Consider the following 18,902-nt stretch of genomic DNA (forward strand, 5'->3'; position numbering starts at 1 on the left):
ATTTTCCAGATTATTTCACTGCTCTTTTTACACTGTATTCAATATTTTTTGTGATATTTGCTACTGGCAGTCATGTTTTGGTCGCCCTTTATAACACGACCCAATTCACAGGTAGGTTTTTATTTGGTTTTAAAGGGCGATTGCCCATTGTTATCAGTGGTATATGTTGAAAAATACTTGTGGGTAGTTCCAGAAGTAATGTCTCCTATTTTTTTTTTATTCAAAAAGTTGAAGAGCTATGAAGACAAGAGTGGTACTATTTAAAATGAGCAACGTTTTATGTTCCAATTTATTTTTCTACATAGTCACCACCATTCTCAATGCACTTTCACCAGCAATGAACGAGAGCTTTGATACCTCGGTCATAAAAGTCGGCGTCTGCTAAGGCAGTTCATTTTTTTTTCAGTTGCGATGATGGCATTGTTGTCGGGAAATGCTTCCCATGTAATGCATCCTTCAGAGGTCTGAACAAGTGAAAGTCTGATGGTACCAGCTCGGTACTATACAAAGGGTGATACACACTGCCCAGCCAAACTTTGTCACATATTCCATAGTCTTCAAACTTGTGTATGGCCTGGTATTGTTGTGTTGCAAATGAAATGTTTCCCTTTTCTCTGACCTTATACAGACAATCCAAGCCTTCAAGTTTGTTAACATTTCAATGTAACAGTCAGTTGACAGTCAACCTTGGTTTGAAGAAATTCAGGAGGATGACGCTCTTCCTGTTCCAGAAGACGGTGCACATCACTTTGCCTGCAGATATCTGCATCTTGAACGACTTTTTCTTTACTAAGGCACGTGAGTGGTGCCATTCAATTGACTGCCATTTGGACTCTTCTCGTAGTGATGACATCACCTCTGATGATGCGTTCCAAGAATCTGTAACTTTCGGCTTTGTACTGATTCAACAAGTCCTGACAGACATCCCATCAGTGACCCTTTTAATTCTGCGTGAGCATTCCACCTAGCACACACTTTGCTGTATCCTAGGGATGACATCATTTTCAGCCCACTCACATCTACATTCAAATCTGCACGCATTTCATTTGACGTTATCCACTGACCGGCGTGGATGAGTTGGCTAAGGCACACAGTGTTTTCTGGTGTGATGGCTATGTATAGGCGTCCAGAGCATGCTTTGTCACTTGCATTTCTGTTGCCATTCTGAAAACGACGAACCCATCTTCTGTGCTAGCATCAATTGCATCGGTTTGTAAAAGTCTGACAGGCACCGGTGAATGTTGATCGGTTCAATTTTTTTTCTGCATGGAGGAATTCAATGGTGTATATCTGCTTCTGATGCACATCCATGATGGGGTTGCTTTTTTAGAGTCATACACTGTCGATATCTGCAACAGAGATGAAACTTTCAGGTCATGAATGCATAAGTTCAGTTATCATAGCAATGCATTTTGCAAGCCCCTCTGATCTGTTCAAGTAAAATAAAAAATAAAAAAAATAGGAGGCATTACTTTTGGAACAACCCTTGTATAAATTAATAATTTTATTGTCAGCTTATAAAACCGTACAATAAAAAGTACTTATATCAATAGATTTAAAAAGAATGATTTAAACAAATAAAATACTTATTCGATTTATTTTTAAATTTGAAATGTATTAAATTTAATCATTATTTGTTTTGACTTTTAAAATTTTATCATAATTAAAAAAAAATGTCTACAGTATGTTTTTATTTTTTAAAATGTTTTTTCTGTCAAAATAAAGTTTTTTGTTTTGTTTTTTAGTAATTTCTTAAATATTTAAAAAAAAAAAAAAAGTATATTTTAATGATTTCATTAATATTTAAAAATAATTGTCTGTAGCATCAGCAAAAGATTGCAGTCAATCAAAATATGCTGGTCTTCTCAACAGACTTGTGGACTTGGCTTTACGAGCACCTCTTCATTCACACTATTTGTGGAAATACCTTGAGCCTGCTTTAAGCCAGCCATGCCAGCAGGCCATCTAATCAAACTTGCTAATATTTGCATATTGGTTTTGAAAAAGGATATCTTATTAATTGTTATTTATTTAATAAATGTTTGTATTTTGGTCCCCCCGATTTATCGGAGGGGGGGGCCTATGTTTTCAGTGGCGTCTGTTAGTCTGGGAGATTGCCAGATTACCATCCATTAGTTTTTCCTGAAATTTTGCCACAAATTGTATTTCATTAAATAGATGTGTGCAGTAAAAAATCTTTTTTGCAAAAATTCCCATTGTTTCTCCCTTGGGCTCAAAGAGGTAAAAAAATGACACGTTTTGCCCTATAACTTTTGATCCATTCATTAGATTTTTCTTAAAATTGACCAAAATGTGGAGCTCATGGTCCTTAATATAAATCCAGTATGGGTGACCCTGGCAAAATTCTAGTTTACATCCCCGGGGAGTTTTAGTGCTAAAAACGCATCTTTTTGTGACTCTTTTGTCATATTTCTCAACAAAAACTTGATATGTCTTACTATATAGTGGTTTTATACGGTGGTCAACTCAAATATACTGGGATTTGGCATCCCCAGTGGCTCCAGAGGTCAAAAGTGGTCAAAAATGATTGACGAGTCCGACAGGGGGAAGCGTGTTTCTTGGGATGATTGAATTGCAATCATGAGAAGTGGTTGGGGGAATATCCCGAAAGCACGGTAATTTCTTAGGACATCCAGACACTATGATTGGGCCAAAAAGAGTGAAAAAAAATGTGAAAAGTTCAAATCAAATTACTCAATTTTTAACTATGACGGAAGTAATATTTGTTTTTAGGACTAACTCAACCTTCACACTTCTTTCATTCATCATTTCTTCACTACTTTTTGTGGCGTCATCTCACATGCAGCACCAGAGTGAGACCACGCGCGGCTTGTTTTTTTGTTTTGTTAAATGTGTTTTCTGATGTCATTATCTTTTTTTTTAAACAAGTTATTTTTTAAATATTTGAACTGGTAAGTTTTTAATAGTGTGCCTTTTACCTTGGATTGGTCGTAAAGTCAGTTTCCATTGTTTAGATTAAAATCTATCAATGCAATAATGGAAAGACACTCTATTATACTGCTTAAAGTGTTCAAATCAGAAAAAAGTGGGTTTGCAACGCCATTTAAATGTAAATAAAATCCAAAATTAGCCTCTTTCTGCTTGCTATATTTCTATTTCTATCCCACTATAGGTTAAATAGTATTGGAAACATGCACAGGTCTGCATGTTTCGGAGGTGCAGTAGAATGGCTGATGTTGCAGGTGGTAGATGCTTGGCCAAAAGGGTGGAGGTGGAGGGTAGAATTGAAGATATCTCTGGTTGGAGTTCGGCCATCCAAGAGATGTTTTCATTGTTTGAGAAAATAAGTACCTCATTTAATGGGAAATCATTTTGGGACCAACCTGCTTGGGAAAAGTAATTTTCCTAGGTGGATTCCTGACTGTCTAGTCGTAATCTCCAAGTAGTCACCTTCTAGGTGGTCAAATGGTGACCACTAACAAAGGCTATAATCAGTTGGGGGTGAAAAAAATCCAGGAGATGAGGGAAAGAGAAATCAGTTAGAGCCAACCTGCTGAGGAGTATACAACCAGTGCAATATTCGATAAGGCAGTTGGGTTTTCTGAGGGCTCGTGATCAGTTGGGCTGGTTCATTTTTCTGTGCAATTGGGTTCTTGGGGCTGAAGGACTGTTAATGGGATTTATCTATTTCTGTTTGGTCATGTGAAACTCTCATTTTGCAAGTCTGCTATTCAACTTTGGAAAATAAGTATTATTTATAATCTCCAAGAAAATAAATATTATTCATTTATGCATTGGGCGTGTGGTGTTCTGTTTCGAGGGAGAATTCCTTTGTTCCAGCACTGACTGGGTCAAACAACTTTGAATCGGCATAAGTGGGACAATCACAGTCTGTGCAGTGAATGCACAAGTGCTTGTTCATAGTATTATCATGTTTGTGATATTCTTTTTTATTTATAGTAAACTATTCCAATATTTTTTCCTTTCTTGCCTTCAACTATTAACAAACACAGAGTGTGTCAGAAGCAAGTGATAGACTTATATAATAAGAATGGGGAGATAAGGAATCGGACAACACACAGTGAAGGAAGTTGAAAATGATAGATGGAAACTTAGTAACAGATCATTTGAGTTCATTTTTAATTACGATTAATTAAAACAACTAAAATGTAAGATTTTTTTTTTTTTCCCACCATAATTCAATTTTCAAATTGAGGAATATTTTAGCATGTATTTTGCATGATTAAAATATATAGGATAAAAGTCTTAGGGAAACAAATATTGATTAGTATAATAGTAGATATCAAAAAATAATCTTTTTCTTGGATTTAATAATATACAAAATGTACATAAAATAAAAACCTTGGATCTGGTATAATTTTGAATAAAAATCTAATGAATTAGATTTTATTTTATTTGCTTATTTTTTTCTTTTTCAGTTTTTCCACGAATATCTGTGACTCGCCTTGGTAATGTTGTTGCATTTTTCCAACCAAAGCACATTCTACGATGTTTTCTGTTTATTATATCGAGCATCTTTGTCACCATTTTTGCTTCATGGATCATGAAACCAACTTTGGCAAATTTAACTGTACCTTGTCCAGAAAACAGGTAAAAGGTTCACTGTATTTTTGTTTTTATCGTCTATATCAACATTTCTCAACCGAGGTTCTCCTGAAACCCTAAGTTTCCACAAAAGGTTAAAAAAAAAGAATGAGATAAATGCATACACTTTTTTGTCACCTATATGTAAATATTAAAGCAACAGTAAAAAAAAAAAGTTATATGATGTTATGAGCATATTGCAAAAGGACAGTGTCCTTTATTCAATCTCTGGCAGTGTAGGTATAGCAGTATCAGAATTTTTGTAGGAATTTTTGACACCCCTAACACGAAACTGCGAATACAATATAAAAATCTCGGAATTTCTCTGTTAAAGGTGGGTTATTTATTTTCTTTATAGATTATACTTCCAAAATAAACTATTACAGTTGTTTTAAAAGTAATAGAAATATTTTTTTTTTTTTTTTTTTTTTTTTTTTTTTAAAACAGTAATGAATTTTCCGAACTCAATATTTTTCAATTTTTAAACTTCATTTATGCACTGTATTAAAATCTATCAAAATTTTTCTATTGATTCTATTTTTACGATATTTTCAGGGTCAATGTGAAATTTTATGTTCTTTCCAATAAATCGAATATAATATTTTAGACAAACGTTTTTTTTTTTTTTTAAATTCACAAACCCCCCCCCCCATCCCAATTTTTAAGTGTCTATTAAAAAGTAAATAATTAATTTAGTCACCCGAAAGTAAATAATTAATTTACTCACAAATTGAAGAGAAAAGGTCAATACATAATATATTCAAATTTAAAAAAAAAAAACATAGTGTTCTTTTAGAATTTTACCTGTAAAGTTTGAAGTTTAAAACCTTTTTTTAAACCACGTTATTTGTTTTTTCTTTTTTTTTTTTTTTTTAATGGAACCTTGGTCCTTGCTCCTTTAATTGAAAAAAAAATTAGGGGTTGAATTACATTTTTCGAGGAGTTATAAGCTTGGAAAGACAGGGGGTCGAATAATTCACGCCTCCCATTTTGTAAATGTCTAATAATAATTAATTTAGACCCCGATAAGTACATAATTATTTACTCACAAATTGAAGAGAAAAGGTCAATACATAATATATTCAAATTTAAAAAAAAAAAACAGTGTTCTTTTAGAAATTTACCTGTAAAGTCCGAAGTTTAAAACCTTTTTAAAAAAAAACAGGTTTTCTTTTTTTTTTTTTTTTTTTTTTTTTTTTTTTTTTTTTTAATGAAATCTTGGTTCTTGTTCCTTTAATTGAAAAAAAAAAATTAGGGCTTGAATTGCATTTTTCGAGGAGTTATAAGCTTGGAAAGATGGGGTGGAATTATTCGCTATTTTCACGAAATTTCTGACACTGCTAGTATAGGTATAACATTCTTTTTCACATGATCATTTTTATAAGCGCATAGTTGCACACTTTATTCACCTGTGACAGCAAATCAAAGCATTTTGGTGCTTATGCATCTTGTATGTTACCATACTGTTTTTTTTTTTGTTTTGTTTTTTGTTTTGTTTTTTTTAGTATTTCAAGTTAAATTCAATTTTTATGATATTTTTGTTTATTAAATTGTTAGGTGAAAGTACAAAATTCAGCGCAGTAACATAGATGCATAAATACCACCTTTTTATATGTGCTGGTCTTTCTTTCATTATCACTTCTTGCCATTCGTGACTAGCCATCATCATGTCTGGTGGTCAGCGATTTTTTTTTTTTTTTTTTTTTTTTTTTTTTTTTTTTTTTTTTTTTTAAGACAAATAATTACTTATGTATGAAAACGCAATAGAGACTGAGTTTTCATGGTTTTATTTAGAGAGTCTTTGTTCATGGAAAAGAGACCACATAACTAATTATTTATTTACTTAATTTTCTTAACTAAGTTTTTAAAGATGGGCAACACACAGCCAGAATCTCAAGGCAACATTCACTTAGATTATCTACATTGTTTTGTTTGCTTAACTTTCAAAAAAAGACAAACCAGAACTCTCCTCAAGCATGTGACATCTTTTTAATCATATTGTTCAACCCTGCATGTCTAACGTGTTTTTTTTTTTTCTTTGACTCTCACTTCAATCACAATACCTGCAGCTGGGTATATTTCCATTTGCTGCTATGTTATCCTAATATGTACTAATGCAACCCTTGCCAAAATTTAAACTAGCTAACTTGATCGCTAAATACCGGTGTAGGACTCCAATACATAACATAGGTCTTTCTTGCTAGTAAAAAACACAACAATCATTGGGAATATATTTAGTGAATCTGTACAGTGTCTGTGGAAACGTTTTCACTAGTTAGCAACTACTCAGTGATTGTATGCGACTGATTCATGTATCAAATGATTCACTTTATTAAATGCCTCTCAAAGTAACATTTTCTCTGCTTGTTTATTCGTTCATAGGACATTTTAACTTATGTCTTTTCAACATTACTAGTAAAGGATAAATAAATAATAAACTGGTGCCGCAATTATCTGTTTGCATTCTCTTTACATTTATATTATAAGTATTTGATGTTGGTTATGTATGGCATAATCACGTTGACACACCAGTTCCTATTAGATCATCGAAGTTAAGCAACGTTGAGCCTAGTCAGTACTAAAATAGGTGACCATTTGAGAATTCTAGGTGCTGTATGTGCTCTCCGCTCCTCTCGATATTAGTTTTCATGTGTCCTGAACTTCTTTTGCTACTGGACTCAAGCAGTGCGATTCAATAGAGGTGTGCTTAGGATTGCACAATCTTTGCCTCACAATTACATGTGCAGCTACATTGTCTTTTAAGACTGAACGGAGGCATCCATCCATTTGATGATGGTTACTTGTTTTATTTTTATGAAATTGGAAATTCATATCTTTTCATAGGGTAATATTACAGAATCAACATCTGTAATCACTTGAATTCTGTTTTGTTTTAGACTAATGATTAAAAAAAAATTTAATTTTTGGATGGGTTTAATTTGTATATTTTCACAATTTGAGCCATGTTTATTATTTATAAATGTTTCAGTCAATCCAGATGTCTAAATGAACACAAACTCTTCTTGATTGTGGTTGCCACTTATCAAGGCCTCTTGTATCATCTGCGTTATTATGTCAACCAGTATGAGTATACTCATTTCCATATCATTCAGGTAAGTTCATTCTTCATCCAAAAAAAACGTTTTTGTTTTGTTTTTTACTTATTTGATCAATATATAGTACTATATGCTTTCAAATATTCAAAAGTAATTTCTTATTTTCAAATTAAAGCCCATCTCAGTTTTACTATTTTCTTGTCTCCCTAAAACTCAAAAACTATCAAGGATATACTCAAAAAACATTTTCTAATTCTATTTCCAGGTCTTTGTAAAAAAATTAATGTAATCTTATAATCTTAGTGTATCGAGCCATTGTCCATCCCACACTTTTGTATGCATTGGAGACCTGGATGACACTGTCAACATCTTAAAGCACTTGAAAAACAATATCAAAGAATTTTATGAAAAATATTTTAAATTAACTAGCAAGATTGTAAAACTAACAGTATCTTGGTAGAGTCTGGTTGTTCTAGTATAAAGGCTTGAATTGTTAAAAATCGTTTGAGATGTGTTGGTCACATAAGGATTGAGATCAATCTTATCCTAAGAAAATATTTTATTCTGACCTAAATGTGGAAGCTAGGAGAGGCAGAAAACAGAAGCATTATAAACGTATGCCCAAATTCTGATAGGATGTGTGGATCTCAAATGTGAAACCCCTGGAAACCTATATACTCTCTTCAAGTGATAGCCATGATGATAATGACTGTAATATCTTGGATTATCAGAGACTGAAAATGCAAATAGGTAGAAGTGAATAATCTGAAAAAAATTCTGTAAATATTGAACTTTTTTTAACAAGGTGGTCACCACTTATCAAGGCTCTCGGGGATAAGGGTTATTGCGTGTACAGTACGTTACTGTTGATATTTGATAAAGTGCCTTACTTAAGGGGGTGGTTCATCAGGAATTTGTTTATGTTGGACTTGAAGACATCCAAGTTGTAGTCAGGTGGGAAACAGGCAGATGGAACAGAGTTCCACAGGCGTGCACTTCTAAGAAAGAAGCTTTGTTCTGGCACTTTCATCAAAGTTGTTGAATTGTCTGAGGAAAAAAACAAAAAAAAAATCTGACTCTGGATTTTGATTCTTACTTTTCATCTTCTATTGTCATGTTTTATTTTTTAGTATTCCATATATATCTATAATATAAAGCTGAACGTCTGTCTGTGTGTCTGATCACGAATAGGCTCCTATATGGTTGACTATTTTAAAAAACTGATTACATATGATAGAAGATGTATCGAGACACAGGAATGGGTATGTTTGATCTGGCATAATGATGATTCATTAAAATTGTGGGGTCTGCATACGCGCCTGGTCCACAAAGTATGGAAATAAAAAATTTTAAAAAAAACGTTTACAAGTGTTTTTGATATAGATGTACATAATAATACTTTGATAAGTATGTTTTAACTTAAATAGGGATGGTATAATAAAATTGTGGGGTCTGCGTTCGTGCCTGGCCTTCATAGAATGGAAATAGGCACAAACTTTAATAAAGACTTTTCATATCTATCTGCGTAAGTATACTTTGATAATTATGTTTCAGTTTGAAGAAATATGGTATAATAAAATTATGGGGTGTTCGTTCGCGCCTGACCTCCATAGAATGTAAATATGTCACAAAGTTTAACAAGGTTTTTTAATATAGATCCACAGAATATTGTGATAAGTGTTTCAGTGTGAACAGGTATGGTATAATAAATTATGGGGTTTATCTATTTTATTTTTACTTTCATCATATTTTGCTTTGGTTTTGATACCCCTAATTCAAAGCTATCTCTTTACGACTCTTCTTTTTCATAACCTATCATACTTTCATAAATCAGAGTCCATTTTCTGTAGGCTGTTTTTGAACCCAGTCAACAACTGGTACTGGTACTTTTGCTAGTATATATATATATATATATATATATATATATGCAATATGAAAAGAATAAATTTTTAAGAAAATCTTTCGTAGTTTTTGTTAGAAATGGTCTATTTGATCAGGGTTTTTTTTATTTTTTCTTAGCTTTTTGTTTGTATTATAAATATTTATATTTTATTTTCATCTTGGTCTTGCCCTTTAAGATTTTTTGTTTTGTTTTGTTTTTTCAGCAAGCCAAATTCTTCCACATCAAAAGTCAACTCTTTCCAATCTTAATGGAATCAATTAAGCTTATTTTTAAACAACTGATTGTCTTCTATCCTCTTTTTTACTTTATAGGTAAGTTGATTTCTTATACTTTCAACTGCAAAAGTGAACTTTCTTCCCTGTTTCTGTTTTTCCTGTATTTTGTTTTGCCACAAATTATAATTTGAAATGCTGTTAATCCTCGAAAAGCATTGTATAAATTTTAGATCTTGCCTAATTGTACATGAATCTCCTTCCATAATCATCTAGTAACTCTATCTAAACTCTGTGTAAAGCAATATAATCTGGATCACCATTTGCGATTTCATTCTTCATAGTAATGCGAACAATGATGTTCAGACTACTATTCAAATTTTGATTGTTATTTCACAACTGCTCTTTTCAAAACCTGGAATCTATACAGAGCTTCAAACTGAGTCCTTTATTCAATCAACGGGAGTAAATTGTTTCTATTACATTGGCTATGCCTGTGTAGAAGTATTATTATATTAGTTATTACTGCTTGTAGTGAGGATTAGACTTTCAAGCTCTGAAAGATTGTCATTTAAAACTAATTGTCAATCTTTGCCTTTATCACTTGTCATATGCCCATGTGGACCATTTAAACCTGAATTTTGAAAACCGTAAACCTAATCTTGTTTATAGATGCGTAATATTAATGCTTATTACTGTGTATATCTCCGTGTGTGTGTGAGATATATATATATATATATATATATATAGTGATGGGATGATTCCAAAATTTTTCCCGATTCCGATCCAATTACAAATTCAATTCCGATTCTTTTAATATTTAATTAGAGATTTGTTGGGTTTTTTGTTTGTTTGTTTTTTTTTGTTTTTTTTTGTAAAGTTTCAAATTATTACATAAACGGATATATTTTTCTCAAATGTTTTCCTTGTAATGTATTGCAAATTAAAAGACAACAGAAGGTTTATTTTGATTTTAAACAAAGCCAAATTGTATCAGTTCGTCGTTAGTGTACAACATGCTACTTGAAAGTTTTCATAAACAGTTGAAAATAATCAGCGATTGGTAGGTAAAATGAGAAAACGGTGTAAGAACAAAATATTAACAATGCCCCCCTCCCCCCGTTCCATTGTTATGAACGAATTTCTAGATAATAATGTTACTATTTAAAAAATCATTTTTAATATGGAGAGGGTTTCATTAACTATTATGTACCTTTCTTCTATGAATGTTTAAATTTTATTTTAATTATATAAATTTTTGATTTGCTTTGCTGTAAAAAAACAAACAAGATGCAAATAATAATAATAACTAGCGGGACCTGTGGAAATTCCACAGTGGACTCATTCATATGTAATATATTGATGTTGGTATTCATGGCATAAATAGAGATGCTCTAATATTATTTTAACTCTTGTTAAAACTGCAAAAGTATTTATTTAAGCTAACAGGGACGCCCGACGTAGTCAGGTCGTAAAGTACGTTTAAATGATATTTTAATTGCAGATTTTGTATATATTAAAGTTCTATCGATTTTTTTTTTGATTTTTTTTTTATATATATATATATATATATATATATATTAAAGTTGCGATTTCAAAAATAAAATAAAAACATATATCCATATGACTTGGATGCATCAGTTTGAGTTCCTTCAGCTATAATCAAAACCAAAACTTATGAAGAATTCTTGGTAAAATCATTCATAAAAAAAATAGATGACTTAAGTACCATCAGCTATAATTTAAACCGAAATCAAAACTTGTGAAGAATTCTTGGTAAAATTATTTATTACAAGAAATGGAAGTCCATAGCAATTAAACAAGTCACTTGGATGTAATCGTGACACTCAAAATAAATAACACACACTCTATCGTACTAATACATAGTATTGTTAAGTCATAAAACTCACGCTCCTTTCCTACTACTAACCCTAAGTATGGGTGGCAATACGAAAAATATAGCAATTACATGTGATTTTACGATTTTGCTGATTGGCCTTAGGATTAGTGGTAAAAATTACTTAACTGCTTTAAAAGGTATAATGTACCGAAATAGGATCAGTTTACATTATATTTATATGCACAACTGAACCCCCATTCTAAATTCTAAAATGTTTCAGTGTGCTCACACATAATCGCTTAAAAAAAGAAGTAGAATCTAATACGTTTTGAGTATTTTAAATGTAAATGAAAGTTTGTTTTTTTTTTGTTTGTTTTTTTATGTTAACAAACTTAATGTTTGCTCTTTCAAAGTTTTGATAAACTTGTAAGATTTTCATTTATATTTTAACTTGTGCCAAAACCAAACAAAATATAAGGAAACATGAAATATTTCAAAGGATGTAGTGATCAGACAAAACCAGCGGCAGAGAAAAAATTCCAAGTATGTTAAATGTTTGATATTAAAGTTTGAATGTCTAAGGTCTAAAGTTTGTCTCTAATAGACGCAGTATGGCCATTTATGAAATAGGTGCGAAAAGCTTTTTAAAATCTGTGATATTGAATAGGCAAGTAAACTCTAATATATTTACTCTGCTTACAATCAAAACTAATAAGAACAAATTAGATTAGGTTTGGAGACTCTACATCTGGGAATGGGTTTTCAAATATTCTTGGAATAACAGTTGTCAGAGCCATAAAGGATTTCTTTGTGTCCATAAAACTTTAATTATTTCAGAAGCCGATGACAGACACTCTAATATACAGCTGGCGCCAAAGAAATGTACCCCCCCCCCCGCCAAGAGCATTTAAAACTTTTTAATAATCATATAAACTCCCTCAGATGAGTGCACATAGATATTTTAGCGAATAGATGCAAAACAATTACAAAGACAATAGGCAAGTTATCTATAAATATAAAAGCGAATATGTATGTGTGTTTGCTTTTTCTGTATGTCTACAAAAGGCTTTTTTCAGAGAAGCGGTCAGTCGGTTCACAACTTTTAAAAACTTTTTATATCACATATAAATTGTAATATCTCACAGTTAACAACGAAGCTCGCCTGTCTATTTAATTTGCTCGATTTCGGGAAGATAAATATTCAACATTTGTCGCTCGCCGCATGTGGGTTAGTTTTTTCCTATAACATCTTGGGAAAATAAAAATCCCGCAGTCAAACTTGACCTCATTAATTCATTGAATGCCAAATCCAAGTAATTAAATAAATTAAAACGTGTTTCCGTTAGCATCTCGTGGTGGGGCAATGGTTAACGTCGCACGTTTTTTTTGTTTTTTTTTTTCACACCTTGATTTACAACTTTGCCTCAAGGGTTCGGGTTCGATTCTCATACCTACTTTTTTTTTTTTTTTTTTTTACCCCTCACCCCCACCCCCGGACACACCTCCAAACACCCGGGCAACGCCGGGTACTCCTCGCTTGTCTCTTAATAAAAGACCAATAAATAAAATAAATTAAACTCTGCTAATCAATGTTACATCTGTAAATAAGATTTATAACTCATTCTGTGGCCCTTCTCAGTCTTATGTTGTAAAGGAACAACTTCTAATAAAAAAAAATAATCTATGCTTGTTTCATTTTTTATTTAAAAATTTTAAAGAATCGGTTTGGAATCAGAAATTAGCTTATGATTTTTCCGATTCCGATACCCCAAAAAGTTCCGATTCCAATTAATCATCCCACTATTAATATATACATACAATTTTTATAATCAATTCACATCTAAAATATAAATAGAAGATTTATAATTAGCAATACGCGTTTACCATAAAACTGTTTTGATGATTTTAGATTTCAAAGTAGTTTGACTAAAATAATCATTTTAAAAACCACAACACTTTAAGTCCTCGAAATAACACCATTTTGTTTGGAAATGAATATCGTTTCATATGTTTGAATAAATAATCTACTTCATATATTTAAAGAGTTTTTAGCAAAGTAATAATAAAATGCTATGAAATCGCCATTGTATGTTTGCTTTTTTTACCTTCATGGTATTTAAAAGCTTGATACTACTCCCCTATGAGGAATTTTGTCATGGAATTTGAAAAACGTCAGAAAAATCATCAATCTCACTTATTGTCAGGGTATGAAATAAACTGGTCCATCTGTTCTTTTGCTGTCTTTAAAATAAGACTTCAAAATGATGTGTATCGAACATTTTTTTCTAAATATTTTTCGTACCCCAGCTAACAAGTAAATTAATGTTTTTATCATTTTTATACGTTAAAGGGATTCTATGTTGATTTCTTTTTTGGTATTAGCAGGTTTTGGTTATCCCTTCCCCCAAAATATTACCCCCCCCCCCCTTTCAGTGAAATTAAATAATTTGACTTTATTGCTAAGTTATAAGCAAGTGACTGTAGCAGTAGCTGCTGTCAGTTGTTTATCTTGAAATCAATGCATTTTGTAAACTACAATTAAAGGTTTATTTTTTAAAAAAAACATTTTTGTTTAAAATTAATGCAATTTGTGATACTTTTAAATAATAGTGGTTCCTCCAAGAAATATTGATTTTTAAAATATACTTCACTTTCAAATTTGTAGTAATAACTGACTTTCTAGCTGCCAATTTAAAAAAATAATGAATAAATAAGATTCTTTTTTTTAATAAGAAAAATAATTTAGAGTAGTGTGGGATCAGTTCCGCATATAAATTTAATGTACAATAATCCCCTATTTTCCAGCTATTTTTGTCTTTTAGAGCAGTTAATACTCCAAATTCTTTTTGATATTTTTTCAGTTTGAAAAGTTCTATATATATGAAAAAAACATTAAACTACTACTAAATTTAGGTCCACATAACAAGCCCACCTCCTAAAAGTGTCTCCCTTTGAATCTGTCATACTGTTAATCTTAAATTTAAGTGACAAGTCCACCCTAAAAAATCTCCTTTAACTCTACCACTGGTTCTAAGTATGAATGGCACACATTTCAAAATAACAATCTTCCATAACGCTGGTCCTGGATATGACCTTAAACTATATCCAGTGGTGAGGCCCCAGCTTGCAGGCTTTGGGGAGTGTGTAGCCACTCTTTAATTGCCATTGCTCCCAGGTCTACTCTGACCCGGAGTGGTAGTACCTGTTAGGGTCCCAACTATGGGTTAAATAGAAACTGATTTGAAAACAACAAATATATTCTATTAAAAGATTTTTCTTCAAAATCTTTGGATTCGGCATTAAATAACCCGAAAAGAGTTGATATGCTGTAAAACAAAAACAACCAAAAGAATCCATAACGCTACCACAACCCTAAGTCCAAGTGACAAGCACCTCCTCCTCTCCCCCTAGTACAAATTATCTTAAAACCACACATAATCATGAAAAAGACCTCCTCCCCTAAAAGAAATAAAACAATGCACAGGATTTGTCTCTCATAAAAAATAAATTAACTCCTCTAAAATGCTAGAATAGCCTGGAAACTAATTATCCACTCTAAAATAATTTTGTTTTTTCATTCTGAGAAGTTTTAGGTGTTCATATGTAATTGTCCTTAGTCCTATCCCTAACTTGAAGTCTGAGTGGCAAGCCTTCTATCTAATATTATTTTACAAAATAAAAAGGGAGAATCGCATATTTTGAGGAGGCAAGCGGAGGTGATTTAGTAGTTAATCTACAATAATACAAAAAGTTTGCTATATATTCATTTCTTGTACATAAAATGCATTACAATTCAACTTTGAGTACTTTTTTTTTTTTTTTTTTTAAGGGATACATGGAATTTTTACGGTATTGCAACATATTTATGTAAATTTACTGCAGATTACTTTAAACTATTAATTCCTGGAGATTTTCAGTGCCATAGTCAGATTTCTTTCACAAAAGTATACCTATATGGAAAATTTCATTGCTTTATCTTGTGTTTTAACAAAGATATAGCATTTTTTCTAAAAGTAGTGTTAAAAAAAATGTGACAAAATGCATATGATCTTAAAAAGAGAAAAATATCTAAATGTACAAGGCAAAAAAATAGTCATAACTTAATTTTAATCAGATTTTAAAAATTTTAAAAGATACTATCTTAGATCAAGTTTTTTTTCTATGTATGCCATTATTGAAATATTTTAAGCAATTTCAATTTTTTCACGTTTATTGCTATTTAATATTAATTCAGTTCTACTAATCATTCCAGGACAGTTTTTGCATTATCTTATGTAAAAAAAAAAACACTTTATTGATTATTGATAAACTACTATTATTACCTTTACTCAACTAATTGAAGTAAAAGCACCAGATTTCAACCCGTTTCATTTCTGCAATAATAAACCTCATATCCTGACAGGTGATTATGACTGAAGATTGTAGCTATGACCCTGTTATCCAGAAGGCAGCCCATGATTGTGACTTGGGTTATTTTGCTGAGATGCCAGTAGCCAGAGGCTACTGCAAATTTTGTTTGCACATCAAAAATATGTGTGACAGTGTTATGTCTAACAAATGTCTCTGTGGCAAGTTGAGATTCTCACTAGTTCTGAGGACAGCATGTGTATGCTAACTTATAGATAACACAAACTTGTTCGGCTGCAGGAAGCAAATCTTTGATTGGTTGAAGTTCGATATAGGCAACCAATCAAGATCGAGTATTTTGATCCAATCTTTATTGAGCATTTCAATTGTTTCTTCGTTGTTGTTGTTGGAACAGGCGTTCTACATATATTAAAATTTATTATTGATTTTTATACTAATATTTTCTCCTAAATTTTCTTTAGGTTATTTTCCCAGAGATATAGCTGCTAAGGTTTTTGGACTTGAAATATCGTAAGTATTGCTTTTATCAATGCTCTCTTACCACCCCCACCACCAAAAAAATGAAATAAAACGAGTTCAGGTGATCTGTGTAAAGATGAAATATTTAATTTGGGTTCCTGTTACATCTTGCGGGAAATATGGACGACTAATTGCATATGTTTGATAACAACTCTGCCCAGAAATCAATTGTTCTTTTGTGTTATATGTGTGCAGTTAGTGAGCTATATTGAAGTAGTTGCTAAAGGCATCGTCAGGGCTCACAGTTTTGCAAGATGTCGCCATCCTCTCATATACAGCCACTAATATTCTCAATTGGTCTCATTTTATACTGACTAGTTTTAGTATCACTTAACTTTATTGATCTAATGAGAATCTGTATGAATATGATTATGCAATTTAAATTGTTTTTGTTATATAATGCCACTTCTAGCATGCTAATGCTTATAATGCTTCATGCCAAAGTTGTTGTAACAAGTGACCAACAGATAATTCATACTCAATTACTTCTAACATATTTTGCATTGCTTATCATCATTTATTCATTTTTTTACTTATTGTTTAAGTTGCTACTATACTAATTTTTTTCTATTTCCCTCGTTTCTATTCTCCTTTTTCTTTTACCTTTTCCTATTCCCTTGCTTCTGTTTCCCTTGTTTCTATCCCCTTCTTTACTATTACACTATCCTTATCTACTAAACCAATTCGAGTACTGTGGGGTATATGGTTAAAAAAGAAGGAAGAAAAAAAAAAAATGTACCGGGCGTATCTGCATTGCTCTTTGGGAAAGAAGGAAAGGATGGTCAGCGTATTTGTATACGCGAAGGGCATCTTGGGAAGGCAGAGCATGATGGGAGAAGCTTTTTTTTTTCCTGTCTCTTCCTTTTTTTTTTTTTTTTTCCTAGATAGGAGGATATAAAAGCTGGGAAAAATTCCCTGGGGCAGCAGAGAGAAAAGAGTCATGAACATCTTCTCTTGAAAAGAATTTCATATTGCTGACGTTCAGATTGTGCGGTGTGACATTGGTGGCGAGAGGCCAGGTGTGGTCGATTGGAAAAGAAGAGGGCAGAAACGTGCTGTTGTCGAGAGAGTGACTCACCCTTCCCCGAACCCCAGAACAGAATTCTGATTATAACACTATTAGTTGCCCATCACTACATTATCTCTATTCCTACCAAAAAGCATTACATTAGCTGTAATATCTAACACGCTACAAACAAACAGTTTAGAATGGTAATCGTGAACAAAGTATTTTGCCACATTCACAGGAGCTGCGGAATGCAAATCGCATCATAAGTCAGCGCCATTCCAAGGAGACAACAATATCGATAATATTAAAACAAGTCTCTGTCTGTAATATGTAAACTACTAAATAAGAAAATCAAATTTTATGACTACATTAGCAGGGATATTATAAGCTAGGAAGTATAAGGAAACTTCTCCCGGAAAAAAAAGTGTTAGTAGGCAGGTAGGCTCGAACCCAAAGACGCGACGTGAAGGCGGAAAAGAAAGTGAAAGAAAACATGACATGTTACCGCTATGCCATGACAAGAGCGGAAGTGTAAAGCTTCTTTTCCTCCATGATGTTGGGGAAAACCAGCTTCCCTCCCCCCCCCCCACACCCACCAAGAGAGGGAGCTCTGGCAATGTCTTAATGAATAGCAATTGTCTGATATGAAGGGCATTCCCCACAGTGATCAAAGCTGATTGCCTTCAAGACGTGCCAGTCATGAAGGCCAGTGAATCGCTTTGTTTCGATTCAGTTTTGCTTTATTTGTATGAGAAAGACAAACAAACACTGGAAACCAAAGATTTTTTAAAAGTTTCTCAAAATAAATGTAGATACGACGTCCGTTCACAAATCATAGATATAATCTAGGGAGTATATAAAAAGTTCTCTAAAATAGTAACCCCTCCCCCTCCCTCCCCACCTTCTGGTGGAAAACAGACTTTCTTTTCTAGAATACTACTAATTCAAACAGATTCTCTGGTTGAATTTAGAAGGCTTTGATTTATACAAGGCATTCCAAAAGTAATGCCTCCTATTTTTTATTCCACCCAAATGAATCAGGAAATTGCAAATTGCATTGTTATGATGACTGAACTTATGCATTCATGACCTGAAAGTTTCATTTCTCTGTTGTAGATATTCATGGTGTGAGACTCTAAGAAAGCAACCCCTGTTATGGACGTGCATCAGAAATGGAGATGCATTATTGAATTTCTGACAAAAATGTATTGAGAATCACAGTGACTATGTAGAAAAATAAATTTTGGAGCACAAAAGGTCGCTCGTTTCAATGGTACCACTTTTCTGTCTTCATAGCTCTTCAACTTTTTTAATTAAAAAATAGACGGCATTACTTTTTAGAATGATGCTCGTAATTTGCTTTGGCATGATTATCAACAAGTTTTCAAGACAGTCATTGGTAATTGCT

At 32.3% G+C, this 18,902-nt stretch overlaps 1 protein-coding gene and 1 pseudogene across 2 annotated transcripts in view; both read left to right on the plus strand.

Annotated features, from left to right (window-relative positions):
- LOC145279828 (nucleoporin NDC1-like) overlaps nucleotides 1-18,902 on the plus strand; it is a 62,357-nt gene that overhangs the window by 10,621 nt on the left and 32,834 nt on the right. For both annotated transcript variants that reach the window (XM_080131234.1, XM_080131235.1), the window contains exons 3-7: nucleotides 10-111; nucleotides 4,422-4,593; nucleotides 7,577-7,700; nucleotides 9,749-9,857; nucleotides 16,428-16,476. In XM_080131234.1, coding sequence (XP_079987360.1) covers nucleotides 10-111; nucleotides 4,422-4,593; nucleotides 7,577-7,700; nucleotides 9,749-9,857; nucleotides 16,428-16,476 — 556 coding nt within the window. The remainder of the gene's footprint in view (nucleotides 1-9; nucleotides 112-4,421; nucleotides 4,594-7,576; nucleotides 7,701-9,748; nucleotides 9,858-16,427; nucleotides 16,477-18,902) is intronic.
- LOC145280405 (5S ribosomal RNA) lies at nucleotides 7,090-7,207 on the plus strand (annotated as a pseudogene).

The sequence above is a fragment of the Euprymna scolopes genome, chromosome 7 (assembly GCF_053919585.1).
Source record: "Euprymna scolopes isolate OS-2025 chromosome 7, ASM5391958v1, whole genome shotgun sequence".
NCBI classification, from domain to species: Eukaryota; Metazoa; Mollusca; class Cephalopoda; order Sepiida; family Sepiolidae; genus Euprymna; species Euprymna scolopes.